Raw genomic sequence first — 27611 nt, forward strand, 5'->3', positions numbered from 1 at the left:
ATGGCCTTGAATACAAATGCCTTTGCTTCAGCTGCAGGCAAGAAAGATCAAAACCTGTCGTATGCTACAATCCACAGCTTAAATGAAAGTCTGCACTAATGCTGGAGGTGTGGATCACAGCACTCATGGCAGTAAATAAAAAGAAAATTAATCACCCTTTGTTTTATTTCCTTCCATGCTGCTGTGATAAAATGTGACGTCCAGATTCAAGCAGCAAGGATGGAGTTTTGAGCAGATTTGCAGATCATTTGCCGAACAGAATTTGACGCCATTTTTGTCCCCTAACATCCCGGATACTTCTCGCCGCGTTTCAGTTAATCAATAACCGTCTCACGTTTCAGCGTCGCAGGCGCTCTTTAGCCGAGTATATCGGGACAAAACTCACAGAAGTCAGAACTAATTGAAAGAGACACATGTCACCTTCAGTGCATTTAGGCCGTTTTCTGTGTTTTGCTGGAACGTCCCCTGGGGAACCTAATGAGCAAGCTGCACATAAATCAACTTCTCACAGTAGTCAAGAGTGTGAGTCGTACCTGCGACATTCTCTCTTCTCACATGAAGGAGTGCCCTGATCACCAGTGTCAATGTACTGTACGGCATTTTAAGTTGAAGAGTTTAGTCAAATTTGTGGCTCAACAGTTTAACAGCTTGCATTCTTTGCAGCACGCCCAACAAAGCTGTTAAAAGGATTTTATCTGTTCTTTAGCAAAAAAACGCCTTCAAAACCAATTCCAATGAAAATTGTGTTTTTAACATGTTATCGTGGCATTTTTCTGATGATGGAGGCCATATATTTAATATTATTTATTATTATTATTTAATATTATATTAAGAGAATTAAGCTTAAAATGGATTTTTCTTTATTCATATCATGGTGAATAAGGGGCAGACACAAAAAAGGGAGTTAGAAAAAGCTCGTGGCAAGCAAGAGACAACAGCTAACCATATTCTTCCTGCTCCGCTCTATTCTGATACATCCACTTGCAGAAAAATCCATTTGTCTTTGTTTTTCTCGTCCAAGCTGGCATCTGGGTTAAAACTGAACAGCGGAATAGCTCCAATATTACTCGTCATTTTTTGTTGCACTGGTAATTGCTTTGCTGTGTTCACACCGCGTTCAAGTGACTACTTCCAATAAAAAGTCTATGTAAACACATGTATATGCATGTTTTGAGCTTCCGAGTTTAAACTCTCTTGTTTTCATGTTGCTATAGGAGTTTTTGAGTTCGGTTTCGGGCTCTAAATAAGTTAAACCTGTTGAACTTTGACCAATCAGGGACTCGGAATTGGTAGTGATGTATGGATAGCATCTTTTTCAATACACAGAAGTGCTTGAACTGTTTGAAAATTGATCATGAAAGACAAATTAATAATTGGGGTTTGTGCCCAGCACAATTCTTCTGACACCACGTATCAGAATAGAGCCGTGAAAAAAAAAAGCCTGGACCATTATTTAAAAACGTTGCTCCACTTTGACATTTCGCACCAAGCCCCTTCCAACTGTGAGTACATATGCTAGTATCGGGCAGTGACAGTTCCATGCGAACACCGTATGCTAGAGCGGCGTTCGAGAACCTGTGTTAAGTGCATTATAGAACTTGCATCACATACCTAGTGTGTACATAGCATTAGGTTGGGGTTGTAAAGGGCTGTAAACTAGCGGGAGAGCATGTGAGCAAATGGATGATGGGGAGGGGGGGAACAGGAGTACCTCTGCACAAACAGTTCTACGCACAAATCAAAAGAGATGAATTCCTAATGACCTACTACCGCTCTGCAGGATCTTTGTCCCAGAAAAAAAGACAGATTTTTTTATTTTGGCTAAAAACAACCTACTCATAATAAATGTTTAAAATGGATCAAAAAACAATTGCAATGGGACTTTAATAAATGAACAATATATAACAAAGGCTCTCTAAAACTTAAACATTTAGAAATTCTTTGTTGAGACAATAAGACCAAAAGAATTCAAGGCATTTGTTTATACTTTGTGCAAATGACAGTTTATTCGTACACAGTGTTTAAGCGAATGTACCTGGACACATTGAGCTAATACTGCTTAGTGTGTTTTTATTTAACACAAAACCTTCATTGAACTTGTTTGAATACAGGAGTCGTGATGTTATTGCTTTTCTTGGCCAGAGTTGCCAGCCATGCATTTAAGCTAAACCCACAAACAGTTGCTGGTTACTTCAGGATGGGCTCAGAGGTTGTCGTCGTTTTAGGACGTAGATGCTGTTTGCTTGGACGCTTCCCAAATGGACCATGGAAGTCGAGTTACGCGGTGTCTAAGGTTGCAGATGGTAGTTGAAAGCACAGAATCTGGAATTTTTTTTTCTACCTCTTTAACCTCCCACTTAGACTAAAAAAAGGGGGCTCCAGCACAAAGGGTAGGTTTTGCTGGTGTTCAAGGTTGACACTTTAAGATGAAGGTGACTGTTAACGCTCAGTTTGAGTTAGGAATCCATTCTCAATCCCGGTCTCTGTGGAAACAATCATCTTCTAATAACAGTAATCTATCTCTTCGTTGGCCAGGACAATAGCTGTTCTGCAGGGGATGTAGACCTGAGAAAGAAGGAGACAGAGCGAGAAAGGGGAGACAAAGAAAAGTGAGACAATTTAAGATTAATGATGTTAACAAGAGCTCCAATTTTGGGGGATTACTTAATCTTCTGGTTTATCCTTTTCTCAGAAGTGACACATGCTGGCAGCGGGGTTTGCCCTGTGGTCACTCCTTACAATCAAAGTCTGTGTGTTAGCTGAAGCAGTGCAAGGCAAAAAAAAAAGTGATAAGAAGTACTTTTAGAGGATACTCGGTTTCCGAAAAACAAGTCTTTAAGGTGAAGTGGCAGAAATGTGAGAAATACGGCACATATATACAGCACTATAAAATGTTTTTTCACCTCTCACCTTCAAAAAAAGGCCGGTCTTAACTCTTTTTCTAAGTATGATATAATGACAAAACCCCCAAATTTATTTTTAATTAACTTTAAGGGTAATGCACACAAAGACATTTTGACATGTTTGATCTGGATGCATCATTTTTTTCAAACCATTGTATGATACTGTATATAACAGCATGTGACGTAACCCATAGCAAATGCCTGGCTTCCGGTTCAAAATAAATAAAGCCAATTCAGTCACCATTTTTCCGCCATATGACCTTCAGCATGTTGGAACCAGACGCTCTCAGTAAGCCTTGATTGGCCCGTCTACATTACTATGACAACCACTCTCTCCTATTAGGAGTGAGCATGTTAGAAGGCCACACCCCTTCCACTGAAAGTGGGCTCGGGAGAATCTGTCAAACGCTTCAAACGTTTGACCTGATGAATCCTACTTTTATGGAGGCATCTAATTGGTCAGTTCATAACTTGAATAACTAAAACTACAGCAAAAAAATCATGAAAACAAAATTAGGGTTCGCAATAACACGTTAATAAAAGGAAGTAGTGCAAGAACGATTGTTCTGAAAAACATAATGACTGAGCAATAGATGTTTATTTCTCAACAGAAGTCTATGGGAGTTTGTTTTTTTGGAACCAGTTGGTACCTCCGATATGGAATGTGAGGGGGGGAGGGGTTGTTCATTTCCAGTTCTTATTTTACAGCATTTATTTACTTGTATTTTTATATATATATATATATATATATATAGTTAATTAGCTTGTAACTAAAAAATATGGCCAATGAGAGATCAGAATGTAAAAAAAAAGCTTGTTAGAAACCTAATCTAAAAAAGGGGGGAAGTTATGCAATGCTATGAATGATGGGGGTGTGCGGTGATCTAAAACACTGGTTGCAATGGAAAATATTTGCAAAAGAAATTAAGGCCCTGGTTTGAATTCTGGCTGGGAGTTTGCACGTTCTCCTTGGGCACTCCGGCTTCCTGCCAGTCAAAAAGGTTAGTTGATGTCCCCAAATTGGCCCCCAGTGTGCTTGTGATTGTGTGCCCCTGCAACAGACTGTGGACCTGTTCAGGGTGTACCCTGCCTAAGCCTAACAGTAGCTGGGATAGGCTCCAGCAACATTGAGACCCCAAAATAGAGCTCTGAAGATGGATGGATGGATGGATGGATAGAAGCATGCAGGATCTTCAATCTGCTTGAAGTTCTTTTTGCAGAAGATGAATTGTGCATGAGCTGTAAACTTCGGTTTCTGTGGAGATACAATCTGCCAGTAGGCATAGGCTGATCTAAAGCCAGCTCTGCGGACTAGGAGGCAAAAAGGTGTGAGCGGGAAAAAAAAGTTAACAGGAAAAGTAAAGCCTGTAAATGTCACAGTCCTTAATATAAACAAGCAGCTACAAAGAATCACTGTGTTGAATGCATAATGCTCAAGTGATTCACCTAACAAAGTCCTTGATCATTTTTTTTGAAGTTCAGGGTGTCATTTGGAGGCGAGAAGCTCCCGTGCACCATTATTCACTTCAAATTTATGCCAAAAGGAGAAACCAGGCCGTCATAGACGGTAACATGTTTTCCCGCAGCACAAAACTGTAAAGGGGAGCCGAGCTGGAAGCTGCTCAATCTGCCCCCTCCCTCCCTGAACTCTTCCAGCCGCCTCTCGGCATCGGCGGATCTGAGCTCGAGGCGGATGCGTTTCTGTGGCGACAGTTTGTCATCCAGGGAGTCGAGCAGCCCCGGCGCTGAAACACTGACACAGACACTGGTGCCTAATTAAACAGTCACAGTAGGAGAGTCTCCACGCAGGAGCACCACTGAGAGGAGCAAAGACAGAATGAATCACTGCACCTGTTTAGACAAAAGCCGCCACCACCACCTCGCCCAACCTGGAACGAGTCGACAGGCTTCACTTCCAAACAGACAGAGAATAAAGTGGAAATTCCAACAGATACTATATCAGTGGACATTTCTTCTAAACCACTGGAAAAGAAGAGGGGATAATGCGATTAGAAAACTTGTCAGTAAACAGCAGTAAGTAGCTGATGATGTTTCTCAGCCGCATCACCAGTCAGTCGGTTTCATGTGCTAATGACTGTGCATAACCCATGTGTGATGTATGAACTATAATTTCATCTCACACAGCCAGTCATTCTGCATTCAGATGAATTACTCAGATGGAACTTCACACTTAATGCTCTCCAGAGTCAAACATGACTTCTTTGAAAAATATTGTTATTTTTTAGTACTTTTAACATGTTCTTGAGGCATTTCTCTTTTCAAATCATTGTGAATTAGGAACAGATGAAATAAGCTCGGCGGGCCACAAGCTCCCTGCTCCGCCCCATTCTGATGCATCCACTTGTAGACGACTAGGATCCATGTCCTAGAAAATAACACTAAATTTTTTATTCTAGCTATAAACGGCTTAATCATAATTAAAAGACCACTGTGAACGCTCTTACAATAGATCACAGGATGACTGAAGTGGGACTCTAAGTCGGGTGGGATTTGAATGGATGAGTCGGCAAAGGCTTTGCAGTTTGTGATGAGTCATTTTGGCCAACACTAGCTGGGTATTTTAGCAAAACAAAAACTGCTAAATTGAAGAGGTGCAAAGGAAAACAAGGTGAAGGAAGGAAACGAGCGTTATTGGGAAGTATGTTAACAGAAAGTTTGCTGAACCTTTTTTCTGCTTCTTTTGTCTCACGGATGTTCTGTGTTGCCTCATGGCATGCTCACATGAGAGAACTTGGATTTTGTACTCTCCTCCAAAGCAGAGTCCAGCCTTTGGGCTAATACTCAATCCGATCAATGTTCAAACACACTGATAAAGGATTCATGAGGTGCTTCGCTGGAATATCCACTCTGTCTCCAGACCCCAGCAGCGTGCAAGAGCACTGCCTGACTATCTGTGCACTTTAACTCTCCAGACATGTCTCTGTTTGGTTCCATTATTCACTTAACCAGTTCCAGCTTGCTGTTAGCACTTCTGCAAACTCCATGTAGCTTGTGTGTGGAGCAAAGACCACTCATTTGACCGCGTAAGGATACACACCACTGTCAGAATCCTGAATCTAAATCTTCTGAAAAACCACATTTGCAATCATTTCTTTAAACTGGAAGTATAGCAAAAATATGCATATTTCTTCTTCCAATGAGGATCTGTGCAGCTCCTGCAAGTGCTGCATATGTGCTAATGATTTCTGTGTATGTAAAAATATGAGGCAGGTCCTCTGTGTCCTGTCACAGTTTTATTCTTTTTATTCCCTATCAATGTCAGGCCTTAGATCTCGGCGATGGAATTGAACATCTTTTGATCATTTGCCACACGCCTCTACGTTTCCTTTTCTTTCTCACTTCAGCTTAATTTCTTTTTGTGAAATTGTCACAGGAGACAACCCCTTTGATGCATGCAAAGTTTATCAAAAGGGTTGGGAGCGGCTAAATATTCAACACCCTTTCTTAGCATAACATCTCTGACATTATAACCCTCGAACAAAACGGTGACACGCCGCCATGGAGGATCACCTAAAATAAGTCTCCTCACTTGAGGAATCTGGGTCTCAGACTATTTAAAAGTTTCTGTCTTGTTAAATGAATAAATTGTAATCATTCAACGAGAGTTCATGATGTACAAAATTCTCATGAAAGGCTCTGCGGAGCAGATCAGGGCTGTCAGATGAGGAAAGCTGGAGAATCTTTACTCACATGAAGGGGAAGGATGTGTTTGTGGCGGTGTGCTGTTTAAGGATTCACTCTCTGCGTGTTGGCGAGGAGAAAACTCGGCATGAAGTTGATCGGCTTTATTGCAAAAGCCACAAAAGTGCTTTTTTCATCTTAAACCTGGCAAATCAAACACCTCGAACAGCAGATGTATGAAGGAAGAGTTCTGTATTCATTAATATTTAAATACACATTCATACTCTGTTCTGTGCAAAACTTCTTGTAAATAGCAGAAAGTGAAACATTGCTTTTATTTATTTATTTATTTATTAAGATAATAGAAACAGAAATGAAAGCTCAAACTTTATATACACAATAGCTAGTCAATATTTGATGCATGAACTCTCTGCCTTCTAACATTGCAGATAAGAATATTATCTATAGGCTTTTATAGAAGCGTCTCCACTGGTTATCCCACGTAGACTAAATGATTTTCAGATTAGAATTCAGTGGAGGCAATACCTCCATTAGCTAGAAACCTTATTTTTTCTTGTGTTTTAAGGGGCCTCCTGATAATTTTACTTTTACCTCTAGTCAGGCTTCAGATGAATAGTTTTTGTTTTTATTTTTATTGGTTGTGTATTACAGCACCACTAAGAGCCTTTACCATGTCCCACAGTTGACTCTAATCTTTCTATTCAATTCTTGTCATTGTCTCTCGGAGGACAAATGTTCATAAAGTACGTAGGCTGATGTGTGATAAAAGCCATACAATAAGAAACACGCCCATACCATGATTCTAACACCATCCAAAGATATTAGGATAGAGTCTCAACTCTAATGCTACATACACACGGGGCATGTGCGTTCCAGAATGCATTGGCATGAGCTTTTAGCATATGGTGTTCTCACAGGTGTGTCACTACCCAATACTAGCACACGTACTCACAGTTGGTGGAGGCCTGGCACAAAATGTTAACGTGGTGCAAATCTTAGTAATCCTGCTCCAAGTTTTTTCTTTCACAGCTCCATCCTGATGTATGATTTGATGTCATTTAATTCTGGCTGGGCACAAACCAAGATTCTGTTCTTTATCCACCACTACAATGTCTGGTTGGTTCACCATTACCATCCTATCAGTCTGGATCTGGAAGTCCCACAGGATCTTTGCCCTTTCATTCTCTACCACCTTCGGAGGTGTTTCCCATTTTGACCTTGGGGTTTCCAGTTCATATTCTACACACATGTTCCTGTATCCATATATATATATATATATATATATATATATATATATATATATATATATATATATATATATATACACGTTGATATAGACATAGACGGGCTTCATTGATCGAGTGATCAATGGTTCACTCGATCAACACGAATGAGCTGCACTGATACGCAACACTTTACCAATGCAAAGTGTTGGCGCAAAGCTGCTTTTCCCAGCTTCAGAATCGACCTGAATTATGTTCATTGCATAAACGGTTGAAGAGTTACGATAACTAAAGGAATGTAAACACTGCAGCCAAAGCTCCTCTATTACTGGGTTAAATATCTTTGGTGAACTTAATTCATCTGCTCGGCTTTCGTAGGTAAAATGCAGAAAAGCCTCCATGAGCATCAGGCAATGTGAAAGAATCCTTCAGTTCCCTAGAATTTACCCCTGGTTCCTTTGTGTCCTCGTGGACGGTTACACAGCTTGCTCTTTGAGGTGCCACGCCTCGCTCTTGGCGGAAAATTGCGGCCCATTTCTCAGAGGATGACCTGAGACTGGTGTGGCAGATATGGCAGCAGAATCCATTTAAACAACACAAACAGCTCACAAGGCCATGAAGCCCAACCGTTTACTTTCCATTTTTTCGAGGCAAAAACAACCCAAGTCTTGTGTCACAGACCGCGCTGAACAATAGCTGTCATGCACCAACTGTACAGGAACCTGAGATGAGACACACACCAGGAAGATTCCTCCTGCTACCCAAAGGTTGTGCTTTATCCAAGTTTAGCACTTCAGTTACGATAACTATTTTTTGTTCAAGGAAATGTCACAGAAAGGACAAATGTGCCCAAATTAATAAAATATCCAACCACTGCTCTGGAACATTAAAGTCTCACTCAGATCATCTATTGTGCTCCTTTCAAAGCGTCCACAGTAATATTTTCATTCATTCATTCATTCATTCATTCATTCATTCATTCATTCATTCATTCATTCATTCATTCATTCATTCATTCATTCATTCATTCATTCATTCATTCATTCATTCATTCATTCATTCATTCATTCATTGATCTTCTAAACCCGCTTTGTCCCTTTTGGGGTTACGGGGCTACCGGGAGCCTATCCTGGACATCCTGGGCAGGTCTCCAGTCTGTCGCCGGGCCACAAATCACAGACCCATGCACACTCACATTCACACCTAGGGACAATTTAGAGTAACCAATCAACCTATGTGTTTTAATTCTCCTTTTTTGTTGTTGTGAAAGCTTAATTTGAAATCATAATGACAAAAACCTTCGGCTTTATTTTTCTATGCTTAAAGCAAATAACATTGAATTTGATTTCTTTTGGGTTAAAATTAATAATGAAAATACATTTTAAAGATAAGAAGGTTAAAATGCAGCCTAAAAAAGTTTTTAAACCAAAAATTAAGCAGAGTTTTTTTTGGGCCTCGCACGACCACAACCGGTTTGTACCGCTTTTTCTTGAGTTTGTGTGTGTGTTTTTATGTCTTGATTTCATTCTGTAAACAGGAACAGGTCTTAAGAGGGAGGACAAAACGTCATGGCAACATTGACACGTATGGGGCATCCTGGGTACAGGAGCTATCCGAAAGCCTTTTCAAGCCACTGGGACGCTCTTGAGCCTCCCGGCTTCCTGTAATTATGTGCATATACAGTCTGAGGTGGCACGCATCTTTGGAGAATGGAGGGAGTTTTAATATCATTCAATAACGAGGAAGCTGCAGAACTGACAGATGCATTAAAAAGACAGGGGAACAGAAGTTTGCGTCGGCTTTGAAAGTGAGGCTTGTTAAATAAAACATAGATGGTGCGGGTACCTCTCACAGCCCCCACAGTGGATGAAGCAGATGAAGGGAAGAGGAGGAAAAAGCAGCACTACGCCAGGCTATAGTCTTTCTGTGTCCTATCCACGAAGCAGAACAAAGATACGGCGTTGTATGGAGGAGGGCCCCCACTTGCTCCCATTCTTCCCTCCCCGTCGGCTCCATTTCTTTCCCTCTCCCCCCTACACCATGTTAATCCACACTGGTGCCAAAATGAACAGATGACTGCTTAACTGAACTGCACGCTTTGGCCAAGAGGGACGTGGTTGAAATGCTTGTGTTTAAATTAATAAGAGTTTGGGAGAATTTCTCAAAGTGTAGAATTCCTGTCATTAACTGATGAAACCTAGACTAATGTGATGGAAGATCATAGTCGACACTTTCAAAACCGGGGTGGACAGAATCTTAAATAACCCTGAACTGATGCTCTTACACAGAGCCGCGGATCGGAATTAAAGCACTGTGTCCGGCTCTTAATACAGAATTATATCCTCAACCCATTAAATGCAACACTTACAGTATTGATCTGGAGAGGTTCACGCTGAGTTCAGATAAACACCTCGCAGGTTGCTGTTTCTGCACAAGTACAAAGTGGGAAAAAAGTTCAGGATTGCCTCAAGACATTGATTCTGTTGCAGAAGAAACGCCCGGCTGCAGTCAACTTTACAGGCATCACTGCCCTCCTGTTTTAATTGGGTTAATTGGCAGAAGATCTCCTGTTACACAGACAAACAGGGTCTCTATGGTGACCCTCACTAATTCATCCCTTGACCTTCTTCACACACAGCTTATTGGTTTTCAGCACTCTAATCAAGACAAACTTAACTCTGAAAATGAGGGAACACACAGGGGGAACGTCTTCAAACCACTCTGCTCAAAATGCACATCAGTGTGGGTTTGCTGCATTTCAAGGACGGACCCATTTTCGAGCCTTGAGCGCTTCACATAATGGAGATCCAGCAGTTCCTTCTCCCAGAGATTTTTTTTTTTCTTTTTGCCGCTGCTCCATGACGCTGTGCGAGCTTAAAAGGCGTGCACATGAAAAGGTAAGTTCTGACGCCATGAATAATGCACATTGTTGGCAGGAGAATGTGAACGAGCTGTAGATATCAGATTCACACATGCTCAATAACTCCAGGATAACTGCTGCCTGAGCACACCAAAATGCAGAGAAGCCAAATATGATATTCACAAACAAAGCCTCATACTGCGGAGACCATAAACAATGCTTACCAGATAGACGTATATTGCTTTTCTGGTGACTTTTTTATTTAAAGCTTATCATATTAGAGAGGAAGTGTCTAAATTATGATGCTGTTGGTTGACAGAGAGTCCCGGACGAGGGAGAAGAAGAAAAAGAGAGTGGAATTTTGCCCGAAGAAGCAGCTCTCTTTCATGCCAGCACACTTAAACCTCATTAGAGTGGCTTTAAAAAGATCCTCTCACCACAAACCCCATTTCAGGCTAATTAAACTGATTTGTGAAATCAAACACAGAACATACAAAGGACAAAACATTAATATGCTGAGAACTCTTTCGTAAGATTCTGCACTTGCAAAACATAAAAAAAACGAGAGATTGTTAAAAAAAATTGCAAAATAAAGCAAATGTATACATGTTTGAGGAGCATAGCTAACCGCGAAGAAATCCAAATACAAAGAGCCATATTTTTCTTCCAGCAGCAGCTGCCAACCCAACTGCAAAGGTGTGACAACAAGCCTATCGTAGCAGGCACTCTGATTTGTCTTCACGTAGAGTTTAATCTAGGCAACTGCAGCAAGTTTTTTTAACACTGCTTTTCCCGCCTCAACATTGCTGCAGAGTATTTCCTGAACCCAAGACAGTAAATCCATAATTAATCACAGGACAAGTGGGAACACTGGAATGGGAGGCTAATACATGTCAGGTTTGGCTGCATTTAGGAACGGTGACACGGTCAGATCCGTCTGAGAGGAGACTCTGGGGACATCCGGGGATGATTCAGCCATCGTCTGCTGACTCATGCATGGGCGAACACATCTGTCAAAACTGTAAGAATGTCCAAAAGTTGTTCAATTTAACAGTTTACAATGAATGAATACACGCCACTAAAGCAGAGCGCTCACATTTTCAAAAGTTCGTGATAATTGTGGAGGGTCGGGATTTTTATTCATAAACTTTCAATTATGGGAGATGCTGCACCATAAGAAAATTAAAGAAGAAAACAATTGAGGACTCAGTTCTAAATGATCTTTTTTTTTTAGAATTATAAAAAAAATTAGGTGCTCTATGATTTACACTGCAACTATTTGATACTTTACAAAGATTTAAAACCTTGTTTTTAGACATTCAAGCTAATTTTCGAAGTTTTACGTTGCTTTAACTTCTTTTTGCTCCACGCCTTTCCAAGCTTTTCTCTAAATTTGAGAATTTTTGGTCTCATTAAGAGCTAGGATCCAGAAATAAGGAAATCATTATCAAAATGGTTCCAAATAATTTTGCTCCACACCCTTGAAAATACAAAAAACTTTTGCTTAACACTAGTAAAAAATACAATTTGAAGTCATGCAATCAAACAGTTAGCTTTTTAGCTTACTTTTCCCTTTTTAAATGCTTTTGTGGAACTCCTTGTTTTCTAATTTTTAAAATTTTATCAGAAATTGTCTTGTTGCGTAAAAATGACTAGCAGCATGGACAGATGATTCTCTTTCCTAATGATTTTCCTCTTAAGATCAGCATTGTCCTATTTTTTGGCTTCCTCTTATTGCAGCGTATTTGTAGATGCAACAGGGATGGCAGTGGGATTCTGTTTTTAGAGCCTTTAATACTTTTGAAAAATGCAAAGTTCTGTTGACTTTAAAATGCTGAGGGGACAAGTCTCTTATGCACAGAGAGGTGGTCCAAACCCACCTGTCAGCCCTGTGATTTCCACCCTTTGACTGCTGAGAAATCCTCCAGGAATGCACACATAATGAGCCTTCGGTTTGCAAACCACACGGCTGACGGCTGCTTTCTATTTTGGTGAGCTATGACAGGATCCAGGATCACTGATGTGAGAAGCTTTTATGGGTGAGAGTTATTGATAATGTTATCTGTTATGCCATGCACACGTCCTGCTAAATAGTCCGAAAACTGCTGAAAGCTGCCAGAAACAGGGTATGCCTAATCATGGAACACCCCGAACACATTCAGATCTGATCCACCTTTCAAGACAGGCAAACATCAGCGTTTTCAGGACCCTTCTACTATTATTAAATATTAAAAATATTGATACCCGTGGGGGCAAATAGAATCAGGTTTTACCTCTAAAAATGTTTTATTTGAGTTATGTCCTTTTATATTTATGGGGCTAAAAAATAAAGCCAACAGCTTTTTGTTCTAAAAAAAGTTCTTTAGCAGAAAAAACAGACACAATATTAATTTTTAAAACACAAAGTTTTTCAAAACCAATTTTATCAACCTGGCTGTTTAACCTAACATAAGACTCTGCTCTAACGTTTTATTTTTAAACAGTTTGTTTTTATTCATTTTGACAGCTTTTATCATGTTTAAACTTTAACATACAGTGCTTGTTACATTTCGAGCTGGGTTTAAAGTGCTTTTATAAATAAAGATGACTTGATTGGACTTGGAAGTATTGATTTAGTGTCTTCATAAAATAGAGAAACAAAAATGTAATGGGAAAAAACAGACTTAAAGCAGGGGTGTCAAACTCATTTTGGTTTGGGGGCCACATCCAACCCGTCTGATCTGAGGTGGATATATTGGTTTGGTTTTGCGCTCTCCTTCTCTCTCTCTCAGATGTCATGATTTCATTTGACATCATACAATGACATGATTTAAAGTCAGAAGGCTTCCAAGAAAACTCTTGTATACCTGTGCTTTCAGGCTTCTATCTGTTCTGAACAAGCACGTGAAAAAAGCTGGACGAGAGCACAAAAATCTCTACCGCAGCCACAAACGTTCCTACCCAGACAAAGAACGGAGAGGCAATACAGAGTCTGGTCTACATAAACACCCACTTTAAGTCACCGTATCAAACATCAACAATGTCTGTCAACACAGATTTCATAAAGGTGAACCCTAAGGTGTCCGTTCAAAAGACTGAAAGAGTGAAAAATCGGTCTCCAAAAAAGACCGATGCCAATGCTCCAACCAAGGTCAAAAACGGAGAGGTCCAAAAGAAGAAAAATGTCTTCAATAACGCCAATAAAGTAGTGTATAGTTTCATGTCAACGTCTGAGGACAGGGACTTGCTCAGGACAGCCCCAGAGAGGAGCAATCACTACACCAAAAACAACACTAAATATGTGGAGTATTGGACCAAAAAAGAGGTATATCAGCCTCAGAAGAAAATTGAAACAGAAAGTGACCTCCAAAAACAGATCGAGACATTGAAAGAAAAACTGCAGAGGAAGGAAATGTTTCTTGATCTGGAAGAACAAACGAGAAGTTTGGCTCAGAGAGATTTGGACCTGTACATCCCAGTATTGGCAGAGATGGAAAAAGAGTTCCAGGTGGAGCATGAACGTGGGCAGGTTTTGGATAAGGAAATCGCCAAACATATACAGGTCATTGGTGATTTCCAGAGTCATGAGGTTGTATTTACCAAAGAAGTTCAACCTACTCCATCCAAACTCAAGAAAGGACATAAAATTCTGTGTTTGAATGAGCTCAATGACTTTGGGGAAGTTGAAGATTTAAAGAATCTAAAATCACAACTTGATGAGTTGGTGATATCCAATCTGGACCTGAAAACCAAGTTGAAGCTGCAGGAAAAGGAAACAAAAAGGCTTCAAGAGCAAGTTACTGAGCTCACCAAACAACTGGATGGTTTCAGCTTAGGCTGAGTTCTCCTGCTAAAGAACTCAACAGCAGAAACTCAGAGAAGTTGAAGGAGGTGGGAGGTCATTCAGACGTACATAGTTGGGTTGCCATGGTTACAGGGGATTAGCATTGAAAATGACAGAAGGTCATTGGGTTGTCATGGTTACAACCCAACTAATGGTGAGGGTTTTAGACTATTAGCGCTGCAAAGAAAGGTGTGTACTTTGAAAAGACTGCACATCAGGCCTGCTTTTTTCCTTTTTTAGTTTTACCCCCACAATTGTAAAAAAAAGTGTCTTTGTGGGTTTGAAAAAAACAGGGCGGCACGTTGGTTTGCTGGGTCGACTTTGTGTCCTGACAGACCCGTGTTTGTGTGGGTTTTCTCCGAGGGCTTCGGTTTCCCCCCACCTATCCAAATTCACTTGTATATATGGTGTGGATCTTTCAAACTCCTTAAAGCATTATCTGACCTGACATTTAGCTTTGGATTCACTGAATCACTTGTCAGGTACATATACATGTCACCACACTAAACACTGGGTTAGATTAAGGATTTCATAAGCGAAGTACACCGAGACTTCTGCTGTGAATATATAATTGGCGCTTAAAAAAACAGGGCGGCACGTTGGTTTGTTGGGTCAACCTTACTACCTGACAGACCCGTGTTTGTGTGGGTTTTCTCCGAGGGCTTCGGTTCCTCCCACTTGTCCAAATTCACTTGTGTTGACAAACTAAATTTATCTACAGAGAAAAAAAATTAGTCACCCAAAATTATTGGTAGCTAATTAAAAGAGGTTGAGCAGGCCTGTGGGTTTCCTCCGAGAACTTCGGTGTTCCCACAAAAATTATTAGTAATTGGCAAACAAACAAATTTTTCCCCTCCCTGAATTGCCACCTTATTGTGGTGGAGGGGTTTGAGTGCCTGAATTTACCCCAGGAGCCCGGTTGTTGGGAACATTTGTCCCACCCTTGTTAGGGTCAAATGCCCCATCATGACAGTGTCGCTCCTGGGAGACTTCAGGCAGGACTAAGGGCGATTCAAGAGATCCTCAGAAAAACAGAAAGAGAAAAGATCCAGTTTCCATGTCCTAAACAAAAGTCACCACCAACTCAACAGCTTCCTTTCATGTTTGGTCAAAAAATAAAGAGACTGATAATGGTATGCCTGCTTTAGCAGGTTAGGGTTCGATTCCCTACGGTGCTCTGCAAAATAGTTGGACTTTTATACATGAAAAGATGAGCATTGCAACCATAAAGCTGGAGAAGAAAAGACCAGACATTTATTCATTTGTCAGAGATTAGTAATTTTTTTAGAATGGTCTTTTCTTCTCCAGGTTTATGGTTGCAATAAAGCTGTCTGAATTTTTTGGAAACACCTGCCTTCTTCCTGACCTTTGATGGGGCGTTATCAGACTGACATCATGTGACCAGTTCACTCCAACATTGTCCAGCGCAGTAACTAGAGAGCTGACTATGTCATCAGCCATTGTTGTGTCCAACAAGTCAAGAAACTCCGCTCTTTAACACCTCTAATAAATATGCACAGTTACAGTATATGTGATTTTGGTGCTTTTATTAATAGTGACTGAAAATGTAATAAATGACTGGATTCCTTCAGTTGGTACCCTCAAAGATCTTGGTTCTGCAATCGTGATCCTTGACAGACTCATGTTGGCAAAGGTCGACTGCTTTTGGGGCACAAGACTTCTGCAACCTTCAGCATTTTTCCACAAGTTCACCATCTGAAAATGGATTGGATGTTTGCTCCAACTTGTTTGCAATAAGGTAGCTGTCACTGCTCCATCACTAACGTCACGGCTGCAGTAAATGCAGACTGTTATTCTTCAGTGCAGCTAATATTTGGTAAATCTTCTCTTTACTTAACTGCAAATGGTGAAACTTTTCTTTATGGCGAGTCTCATAGTGGTGCTGAATGTTAAATTCTTTGAGCACTGTGATTTGTTGATGACATATCAAGCATGCAGGTTTTGCATTCAGCTCTGTGAACAAATACATCTTTCCTGGAAAGCTCAGCACTCCAACCTCTTTTTCTTTTTGACAACATTTTGGTCATTAGGGTGTCACTAATTCTTATAGCAGCATAACAGCGGTGGGGCTCGCGCGGAACCAAACTACATCTTACCCAGACACAGAGCTTTTAGGTTTCGCTTTTGGCACATGCACAGATGTGCTGCTTCACCTGTTCTGCTTTCCTTTTGCTCCCCCTAGTGGCAGATTTGCACATTTTGGTTGCTACTTAAAAAATCATAACTCGACCACAGAATTGGACTAGAAGCATTCTTTTTTTTTTTTTTTTAAACATCTTTAGAATTTTTAATCTTCGTGGGTGGGCCGGATTAAACCATCTGGCGGGCCGTATCCGGCCCGTGGGCCGTATGTTTGACACCCCTGACTTAAAGTCTTTAGTCACCACTGACCTTACAGGTGGATATGGGCCGTCTAGGGGCGAAAAATGGGCGACAGGTCGTGGCGAACATTTAAACATTTAAGTGTAAATTAATTGAAATGTAGGTACGTCGTACAAATTCTTAATTTTTTCCTCCCCTCAAATCCCGCATCCACAGCCTATTAGTGCTATTCAAGTGATACGTGCGGCCTTATGTGCAGGCTGGCAATTAGAAAGCCTTGCAACTAGAATTGCACCTGTGTGCAAATGAAGCTCTGTTCACACCGCCCTCTGCAAGCAGCCATTTTTCAATGAAAGGTCTATGTAAATGATGTTTCGGGCTTCCGCTTTTAAAACTCTGGTGTTAACACATAGCTATGCAAGTTTCTACAACCATTTTTGGGCTCTACGTACAAAACCTGCGGCCATTGAACAGGTGTTAAAAGTCAAACTTTGACCTACCAGGGACTTTGAATTGCTAGTGACGTATGGATGGCGTCCTGTATAATTCATGGAAGTGCCAACCGTTTGAAATTTGATCATAAAGGAGAAACTAGTAACTGCGGTTTGTGCCCGGTCGCAACTATATGACACCAAGTCTCTCACATGTCGGAATAGAGATGTGAAAGAAAAAACCTGGAGCAATTTTTGTGAGATTTGCACTGCTTTTTGCATCAAGCCTGTTCGAACTTTAGGTGGCGGACATGTGCTGTTAGTAAACAGTAGAAAAAGTAAAAGAAGAAGCACATCCCTGCTTGTCCAGTGTGAAGACCAAATGCACATTCAAGAATGTGCAAGAATAAGTGTGCGCCTGGTGTCTCTGTAGAATTATATTGGCCTTACAAATACTTCACAATATAACACACGCAAGTGTACGTTCCATTTTTATAACATCCTTTAAGGAGACTGCATGACGCACACGGGAACTGCAAGACAAACCTGCACTCTTTTTTTAAAAGATGCAGGACCTCCTGCCTACGACCTGCTATGGAACTGGACAAACCAAAAATCTGCAGCACCCGTACGGGTCAACCTCCCGTATGGGTGCATGTGACTAAGGCATAAATAAAGGTAGAAAGTGCTGTATAAGTGTACGTGATATGCCAATTATCTACATTAGCAAATAAAGAAAAAAATGTTTAAGAATTAAAATGAATGCAAATTACTGACAAATAAAGTGTAATCTATTTGCATTGTTACTAAAGCCTACTCCTCCCTGCCATCCACTGCCATGGCTCTTCCATTTGCCCACCTGTGTGCACTGTGCTGTTGAACAACAGTGTCCGACACTTAGTCACTTAGTATGCATCATGACATTTTTGAGTGTGCTTAATTTGGCCACTTCGTCTGTGCTTATATGCAACGACCGCCAAAACATGTTCAAATTAGCATGCAGATTGGGTTGGTGATCCAGCATGGGTGATGGGGAAAGTGGAACAGACTCAACAACAGCAAGCTCGCTTCGATAATTGCAGGGGGCTTCAAAGCTGGGCTTTAGTGCCATTAAAAAAAACATGACCTTTAATGAGTCAAAAATGTCATATTGGAAATATTTACCAGCATGGAGTTGGAGCGGCCGTTGAAGGGATGAGGTTCTGTGAAGAAGTCCGTGCTGTGGTCGAGGCGTCCGTGTCCTCCATACTGAACCTCGTCTGAATCCAGCTTGATTTTGTATCTGGCAAAGGCTGTGGTTAAGGCGCCGCAGAGGCGGGAAGCCAGCTTATGAGATTGAAGACCAAAGAGGGCAGAATTGAGAAGGCTTTATCATCAGCGCAGGCTTGCTTTAGTGGCGCACAGGTGGGGTAAACTCCTTAAAATCCTCACATCCATCAGCATTCATCTCAAAGTGCTGCTTAGTGACAAAATCGAGTTTGGGGAAAGAGTCCATAAAGCTCAAGTTTAAAACACAATTCACAGGGGATTTAGCCTAATATTAATTAATAAGAAACACAACATTGATCAGACATGGTTTAAAAAAAATACCCAGATGTATTTCAACAAAGGATTATGGAAGTTGGCCTTAAAAGAAAAGATCCTCATGACAAGTGTGTCCTTTTTTGTAGCGAAATATATAAAGAAATTTAGTGTAATGTATTTCTATTCCTCAATTAATATTCCAACTTTTAGGACAGGCATGTCCAAAATCTGGCCTATGGGCCAAATGCGGCATGTGTTAAAATTTCCATCGGTCTGCAGGCCCCTGTCATAAAATCAAGATAATGTGGTCACCAGGGGCCTCATTTATAAAACTTTGCGTAGGATTTGCGTCAGAAGTGGCGTACGGATGAAACATAGGACGTGCGTACGCACAGAAATATTCGGATTTATAAAACCGTGCGCACGCACATCCTACGCATCTTTCCCTTAATAAATCACAACCGATTCTAAATGCAGCGCAGCTTTTGCGGCCTCATGACACGCCCATAGTTGCCCATAAATGGTTTGTGAAACGCCCACAAATGAATATTCATTGATTGCGAAACCATGGCAAACACAGAGAGGAAATCAAAAAAACGTAACTTTACTCAATGTGAAGTAGAAGTTATCGTTGGCGAGGTGGAAAAGAGGAGAAAAGTGTTGTTTGGAGGGCACAGTGTGGGCATTACTAATGCCAAAAAGCCACGTGAGCGGCAAACGGTGGCAAACGCCGGAAATGCTGTAGCCTGGAGGCTACAGCGCTCCATCGGGGGGGAACCGGAGCGCCAGATGCATGCACCGGGTGACACGCGTGGTTCCTCCGAGTGCTCCTCTGTAACGCCGGGCCCAAAAGCCCGCAGAGGTCCAAGAGGACGGCTCGAGGAAGTTGGAACCGGCTCATAAGCCACTCGTCCTCGTTTGCCAGCAAGTCTTCTTGCTGTCTAAAGATGCGTTCACTCCGAATTCTTCCATTTGCCACATCTTCAAAGAGCGCAAGATCAGCCATTGTGCGTCATTACGCATTGTGATGGGGCATTTTATTTCCATCCATTTAATTACATCTGACAAGCTACAGATGTCTGTAATAATCGACGTGGAAATGGGAAATTGTTCAGCGCAAATGTTATTTCTTGTTGCTTTCTGAATGGTTGATACATACGCCATACATTGTTTTATCAAAAATAAAACAAACTTAAGGCATATGCATGAATACCATAATTCCATAGCTTATGAAGAAATGTTTTACTATCTAAACAACTTTCCCCAGTGGACAATTAATATGTCTGTCCGTCCGTCCACACGCCCGCACCTATATCTGCTCCGCCAGACGGACACATTGACGAGAATATCAGTTTTTTACATTATTTCGTTCTGTTAACTTTATTATTTATGAGGATGAATTGCACTACATGTCAATATTGTAGAACATATTTCACTTTTCTTTTTCCAAATATGTGTTCTTTTGAATTTCTGTTGTAATTTTTGTTTGATTTTTTTTGTTTGTTTCACTGCTGATCGATCAAACGGGTGTTTGTGTAGGCTGTTAATTGTAAGACTTGCTTTGTGAAGTCTTCATGTTATTTCTGAGAGGCAGTATTGTCATTTTCACTTTTACGTGTTTCTTCCATCTGCCGACGGTGTCGCTGTTTCTCATTTCACCCGTTTTTGTGCGTACGCCTGGGTCAGAGCTTGCGTGGAGGACCGCACATTTTCCCGTCAAGTTTGCTTTTTATAAATCTCAACTATTGCGTAGAGAGTGGCGTACGCCTTCTTTTGTGCGTACGCAACGTTTATAAATGAGGCCCCAGCTCTTTCTAAAAAGGTGCATGATTTCTTAATTGTGATAGGCTATATTAGGTAGGACGCCATATTACCCATGGTAACACTATTGCATGGCCCTAATGTGACACTTTCTAGCTCATTTCTAAAATGTTGGCTGTAAAAAAAAAAAAAAAAAGTTGGAGGCCAGCACTTTGTGGAAATCAGAGTATTTCTTTTTTTTTTTTTTTTTTTTAACTTGTCCTGTCCAACAGCTAGGCAGACAGATGAGAGCTGAGGGCCTCTTGGGTTGGACATATTTTACTTTAACAAGAGGGGTTATTAATCTTCAGACAAACCAAAGGTATGTCTGAATAAACCCCTTTTGTAATTGAGGCCAAACTTTATTAATTTCAAACATGTCTGAAAATCTTTGGTGTTGGACCGGACGGAAAAGGAAAGAGGGGAAGAAGAGAGAGGGACGTTAGAGAGAGGGGGGGTAGGGGGTGATAATAGGAGGGGAAGGGGGATAAGACCATGAAGCAGCATAAAGCAACAAGTTTACTGGTTGTTAATCATTATGGTAAGGTTCAAATGTAAAAAAAAAACAAAAAAAAAGGGCGGAGCCTGTCCACACACACACTCAAATGTTATAAACACACCTGTTAGTTGCAAAAATGTCCACCTGTCGACATGTACACAAAACAGATAGTGTTCACACGCATACTTATGCCTTAAAACCAACTAGTGTGAAATATTTCAGTCATTCAGTCTGTTGAGCTGACACCTGTGCTCAGGTGAGTGTTTATGTTCTTCTAAAATGGATGGTGGAACGTGAAAAGAAGGAGGGAGAGTGCCCAGCCATCCCCACCCCAAGACCCCCACCGCACCAGCAGCGGCAACCGGATTCCCCCCAACACCACACGGGAACCGGCAGGGAACAACCGCCGCCCGGGCGACCAAGCCCGCCATCCAGGCCAGGGCCAGCAGGGCCGCCGCAAGGCCCCCAGAGCCAGAGAGCAGGGAGGCACGGAGGGAAAGAGGGCGCCGCCCCAGCCCAACCAGGAGAGCAGCCCCCCCGCCGCGCCGGGAGAACCCAACGCAGGGCCCCACCGGAGAAGGACGCCCACAGCCCCAGACGAGCACCCCACCACCACCCAGGAGTTCCGGGCATCCCCCCGCCCCAACCCCAGGTACGGGCCAGGACCCCCCAAGGGAGACCCACTCCGCACTCCAGGCAGCCATCCGCCCGGCCAACGGTTGGTCCAGGGAGGAGCGAGGCAGGGGCCCGCCGCCCCCGCCCAGGAGGGGGGAACCCCGGGGAAAAAAGAGGGCCCACAAGGGGTGTTGTAAATATGGCCCGACCAGGCTCGGCCACAGTTGGAAATTTGGCGGGGCCCAGCACTCAGGAGCAAGGACCAGAACCCACCCCCCAGGGACACGAACACCCCCGGCTCAGATGTAATGTGAACCCCCCCACCGCGCGGAGAGAGCACCGCCGGGCCCAGGAAGCCAGCACCCCGGGGACACAGCCGCCGTTGCAAAGGGGCCCGTACCCCCCACCAGGGAAGAGGCAGGGGACAGATGGTCCTAGGTCCCACCTTCCTTGCAAAATGTGTGTGCGTGTATGTGTGTTTGAGAGAGTGTGTGTGTGCATGTGTGTGTGTTTATGTTGGGATGTATATATTGAGGGGGGAGGGGTGTGTGTACTAAGGGGGGTGCGGTTAAAATTGGCGGGTAGGGCACTAAGGGGACGTCTCCTGATTACTCACAGTGACGTCCCCTCACCCTCCCCACCAAGGGGCCCTAAATGTCTAAGGTGCGGTTAAAATTGGCGGGTAGGGTGCTAGGAGGACATCCGCTGCTTGCTGGCAGTGATGTCCAAGCACCCCCCCTACCAAGGGCCCTACATGTCTAAGGTGCAAATAAAACCGAAAGAGGGGGGGCCCACTCCATACGGCAACCACAGGAGGGGGGTCACTGCCTAGTAAACCCCCCCCCCCAAGGCTCATCGCAGGCTAAGCCCCCCACCCCCTCACCCTATTATGAGGTTATATGAGGAAGGGGGTAAGTTGGGGACAGATGATAGACTGTCCCCCGGTGGTCAAACAGCCGTCCCCCGCCCCCCCCCCCCCCCAGCAAGGGGGCCAGGCCCACCCAACCCCGGGGCCCCACCCCCGGAGGCGCAGACACCCCAGGCCCAGCACCACCACCCCCACACAGAGAGAGGGGAGCCAGAAAGCGCCGGCCCCCCCCGGAGCAAGCCCAGGCCCCCACCCCCAAACGCCGGCCCTAGAAGAGCTCTGGTCAGGCCTCGACGGGACTGAGGCAGCCAACCGGCCGGGGAAACCGCCGATGGCCTCAGCGGAGACCCCGACCCGTCAACCCCCCCTGCCCCGTACCAATAGTGAGTATTTCTTCCTGTAAAATACAAACCATGTGTGCCAAATATTCAGAGAAACTGACTGTTTTTCAGGACTTCAATATCAAAAGATAGATGAGACATGCTAACTACATCAAGGAGACTGGGAAAGAATGGTTGGTGCATTGTCTTTAAATATGAAATTCACTGTAATTTTGGTAAAAATGTATCAAGCTGTTTTTCTGATCCACATGAAGAAATTAAAGTGTTCCGTTGCAATGACACTTCCATTTGATAGTTCATTGGCATTTAAAGACTTAAGGTTCCAAAGACTGCAAGATGAATGGTAGCCCCTTAAACCCCCCCACCCCCACCACCATTCTCTTTGCAAAAAGTTTGAACACCCCTGTTTTAGGACTTCCAAATGTCTGCTTTCTGTTATATATATGCACGTAGGTAGATTTAAACAACTTGAAAGCAACCCCGGGCCTAAACGCATTACAAGACTAAGCATATGGTCTGTTTTTTATTGCATGTAGGGATTTGACTTTTTTGTGCACACTTGAACAAAAGATTAATTTAACCTGAATTCAAAGTTACAAAGCAATTAAGCACTTTAGACAAGGATAAGCCACAGAGAGACAAACAGTCAAAGCAAAAATGTAAAGGCTTTTGATCCTGAATAGAAAAGCTGTATGCATGGAAGACGAGTAGGGGTAATCCCCCCATGCTGTCACTGCTCCTTGATTTTTTTTCCTCTTATGGTCTTTTCCTCTTTGCCTCTGAATGAGGATTTTCTATAGACTGCAGAACTGACTGATGCCATATTCTATAATAAGGCTCTCATGAAACCTGTATTCTCAAAAAGGAACAGAGATAAAAAGACACAGCTTGAAATATGGAAATGGTGTCATACAGTGTCGATAGGGCTCCGAGCTACAACCACCTTTTTCTGAACGCTGGCGACAATATCGATTAAACGAACACAATCTCCTTCAGCAAGGGAAAAATATATAGGACACTGTCAAAAATGACATCCAAATTGTTAAAAGCAAAGTCTACAGAAACAATCTCCAAAGGACACTCTTGTTTGTTTATTATATGCTATAAATACAAATATTAATTTAAGATATTTTTAAAGTCATATTTAAAATTCAAAGAAGAGATTGAGAATATGTACCAGTCGTCTAGTTTCCTGGTCCATAAAGGACCACTGTACATGTTTTTTTCTTCACTACGTAAGGTGAAACAGACCTGTAATTTATGTTACCTTTTTCTATACATTTTAAAACATTGCAGAGCTTCTTGCGCTGTCATGTTGGTGCATCTGTTAGTATCGGCCTCGGTTTGGTCCCAACCGATGCCGATTTCCTACCAACCGATGCGGCTGATGCAACATTTGTGGTAGTTTTGCATTGTCTGGATTGAGCTGCAGTCATATGTACTCGTTTAAGCTGGTAATTTTTAAAATTTCTACAGCATGAGGAAGTGCATTAATGCCAACTTTGAAAACAGTAGTTGAAGTGCAAATTTTTGTTTGGTCTATGAAGAGTCGAGCGGTAACAAAGAGCAGGAAAAGGCAGCTGACATGCATTCTTTAATTGGCTGGCTGAATAATCATCCTATATCCCCAGGTGACATCGTGGAGTTTGAGCGTTATTCTGCAACACCAGTCTCATTTCACCCCAGAGCGGGAAAAATTCAGCTTTTTCTGTGTGCATGTCTGCTTTGATTGTGATGATTAAAAAGAAGCTCTTCCCTTCATGTGCATTGTTTTTGCTGAGAAGGAAAATCCTTTTTCTTTTTTCCGCGCACGGATCTAATTCTGAAATTGCCACTAGAGTGATTTATTGACAGAACAAACTTATTTTGCGATCAAGATTTTCCCCATAAGGAAGATAAAGAAGACGTTTCAAAAGTAGCTCGATGCTTGAAGGCAGAGGTTTTGGTTATTATGTTTAAATTCAGTTTTTGAGAACTGTACAATTACTTTTTTATATTGTTTAAGTTTAGTAAAAAAATGCAGGAAAGATATCAGCAACTTGTCTTTCCTGATTTTGCAACACTTCAATGGGCAACAACATGAAACCTGTGCTCCGTATCGCCCCAGGCTCTCTTGTATGCCACATCTCTGACCTATTGAGGAATGGACTCCACAAGACCTCTGAAGGCCTCCTGTGGAATCAAGCGTCAAGTCTGTTGAAGCTCATCCTTTAAGCTGTGTATGCTTTAAGGTGGAAGTCTCTGTGGAAACTTATGGTAGATGTTTTTATCAGCCACGAGATGCTGGACCAGACTGAGATTTGGGGGATTCGGAGGCCAAACAACAACTCAAACTGTGTCTCAAAAGGTTTTTACAGTATTTTCAACTCCAAGGTAGTGCATAGTTTGCAATTAAGATTAAGAGGAACTTCTAAGCCAGAGCCAAGACTTGAGGTTTCCCAGCAGAATACTGACCAGACCATCACACTGCCTGCTGTTTTGTTCTTTTCACAGAGGATCTCACTTCAAATCTTATCTGCAGGTAACCACTGCACAGCTTCCCAGAAGTCTATGTGATGCAAAAAAAAAAAAAAAGATAAACCCAGTGAGAGGCCTTTCAGCAGAGTACACAAGCTACTGTGGGCTTTGAGAGCCTGCACAGCACCATTTTCAGCAAGCAGTGATGCTCTGTGTTCTGACATCTAACTGTCATTTCTTCTACAGACAGCATTAAGGTTTGCAGCAATCCAGTCTGTGCCACAGAAGCTCTTCTGTGGGATTAGACCGCACAGGCCGATGACTGCTCTCAACACGCATCAGGGAGCCTCGGTGCTGGTGACCCTGTCACCGGCTCACTGGCCATTTTATCCTTGGTAGGAACTGACCACTGCAAAAGGCAAGATCCCGGGAGACCTTCCTTTTCAGAGAGCTCTGATCTTCTCTTCCAGCCATTACAGTTTGGCCCATGTCAAAGTCACTCAGATCTTTCCCCCTAGCACATTCTTTCTGCTTTCAACAAATCAAATTCAAAAACTGACTGCAAGACATATCCCCATGACAGGTGCCACTGTAATGAGACACTCATATTATTCACCTCACCTGTCAGTGGTTTTTATTTGGTGTCTGATTTGTGCCCGTATGTGTGTGTGTGTGTGTCTTTGCCACAGACAGTGCTGGCAATGAGGCACAGATACAGTAATTCCCCAATAAAGTATTCTGCAAGGATGTGAGAAGCAGCACAAATTAGTAGTTGGATGCTCTGAGCCATTACATCTTTGTTAGCGGCTACAGATGGATGCATCAACAGCTTGCAGTGCTACCGCAAAGGATCAGGATCAATAAGGTCTTTGTGAATAATAAAGGAGAAGTTTTAAGAATAGTCGATTTTGCTCAATTTCAAGATAGAAATGCCTGAAATTTGATTTTTGAAATCACTGATGACCTAAACTGTTACCCTGACCCCAGCTGCAAACTTAGACACTTTTAGTTTCTCACTAAGCGTCTTTATTTTTCATGTTTTATAAAAGAAATTAAATTCTGCATTGGGTAAACATGGAGTAGAAATAAAGAAATCTTAAAAATGCTATAGAGACAGTATGACTAATAAAGCCTTTTCCAACTTTCTTTTAAGTTTTCACTCCTGCAGATCTCAACTGGCCTTCGCGTTCTCAGTATTTGCTCAATAAAAAAGACTACATCCTATTTAAAAACAGTTTGTGGAAAGAAACAAATGCACTCCAAGAGTTTTCATTGAAGTTTAAAGGGCAGTAAATTATCGTAAATCCACTTCCCTGAATACATTGATGATTACACATCAGTGTAATCATCAAGGTCTTTTTGCTTAAAAATACTATCAAGTCATTTCCAGATAAGTGCAGAAGGATTTTTTCCCTAAAAAAATCATTTAAGACTATGAAACACATTTACAACACAACCACAAGTGGACACTCAGCAGAACCAATACATGTCTTTTTTCCCCACCAACTTGGGGATAAAAATAAAGCAAACACTGATTAGAAAGATTGTTATGAAAGAAACTCCTAATTTAAAAAAATAAGACGTACAATGTTGTGTAGAGAACAGAACACCAACTCAATGACTTCTTCTGGCTTCAGGACACAACATATTTTCTGTAAAAAAAAACTATTTACGATTAGGAGACATCATGTCATGAAGATAACAAATTTTCTTTAATGTATTATTGAATCAATTGTTGAAATAGTATCTTAAATAGATTTGATTTATCTACGTATTTTTACTTCGTCTTCCCTTTGTTTTTATTGCTGAAAATTGCTTGAAATAAACCAAACAATCAAAACTAAGGGAATACATTTGCAATGCATGTAGGTGGGAGAATCATCATTTTGATAGTTTTACCCAGCATGCAACTTTTTCACAATGAATTATTGGTGTTTGGTTTTTTTTTCTCTGAATTTGTGTTTATTATCATTATCGTACGGATGAACGCACACAGACTACCCAAAAATCCAATCATCTCACAGAACCCCCCCCCTTAAAGCAGTTGTAAGGAAACAGATGGGGCGTTTAGGCATCTTGTATAAAACACAAGAGATCATATCAGAGTGCATTTTTTCTTTATCATTCAGAGTCTTACTTATAGAAAAAAAGTTAGTGAAGCCATGCTTATAGTTGTACTATCTTTGCATGGCCTCCAAGGAGAAGCTCAGACAGGAAAGAATGATGATAACCTGACACAATCACAACTGCCTATTGGCACA

The 27611-nt window shown here is 41.9% G+C and overlaps 1 protein-coding gene across 1 annotated transcript in view; it reads right to left on the reverse strand.

Moving 5' to 3' along the window:
- Positions 1–1976: 1976 nt before the first annotated feature.
- Positions 1977–27611, reverse strand: part of gbe1 (1,4-alpha-glucan branching enzyme 1) — a 122925-nt gene continuing 97290 nt past the window's right edge. Inside the window, exons 15-16 of the mRNA XM_023962003.1 lie at positions 18411–18528; positions 1977–2565 (exon numbers count right to left, since the gene is read on the reverse strand). Of these exons, the coding sequence (XP_023817771.1) occupies positions 2503–2565; positions 18411–18528 (181 nt within the window). The 3' untranslated portion in view covers positions 1977–2502. The remainder of the gene's footprint in view (positions 2566–18410; positions 18529–27611) is intronic.

Source organism: Oryzias latipes, chromosome 13 (genome assembly GCF_002234675.1).
Source record: "Oryzias latipes chromosome 13, ASM223467v1".
Classification (NCBI taxonomy): domain Eukaryota; kingdom Metazoa; phylum Chordata; class Actinopteri; order Beloniformes; family Adrianichthyidae; genus Oryzias; species Oryzias latipes.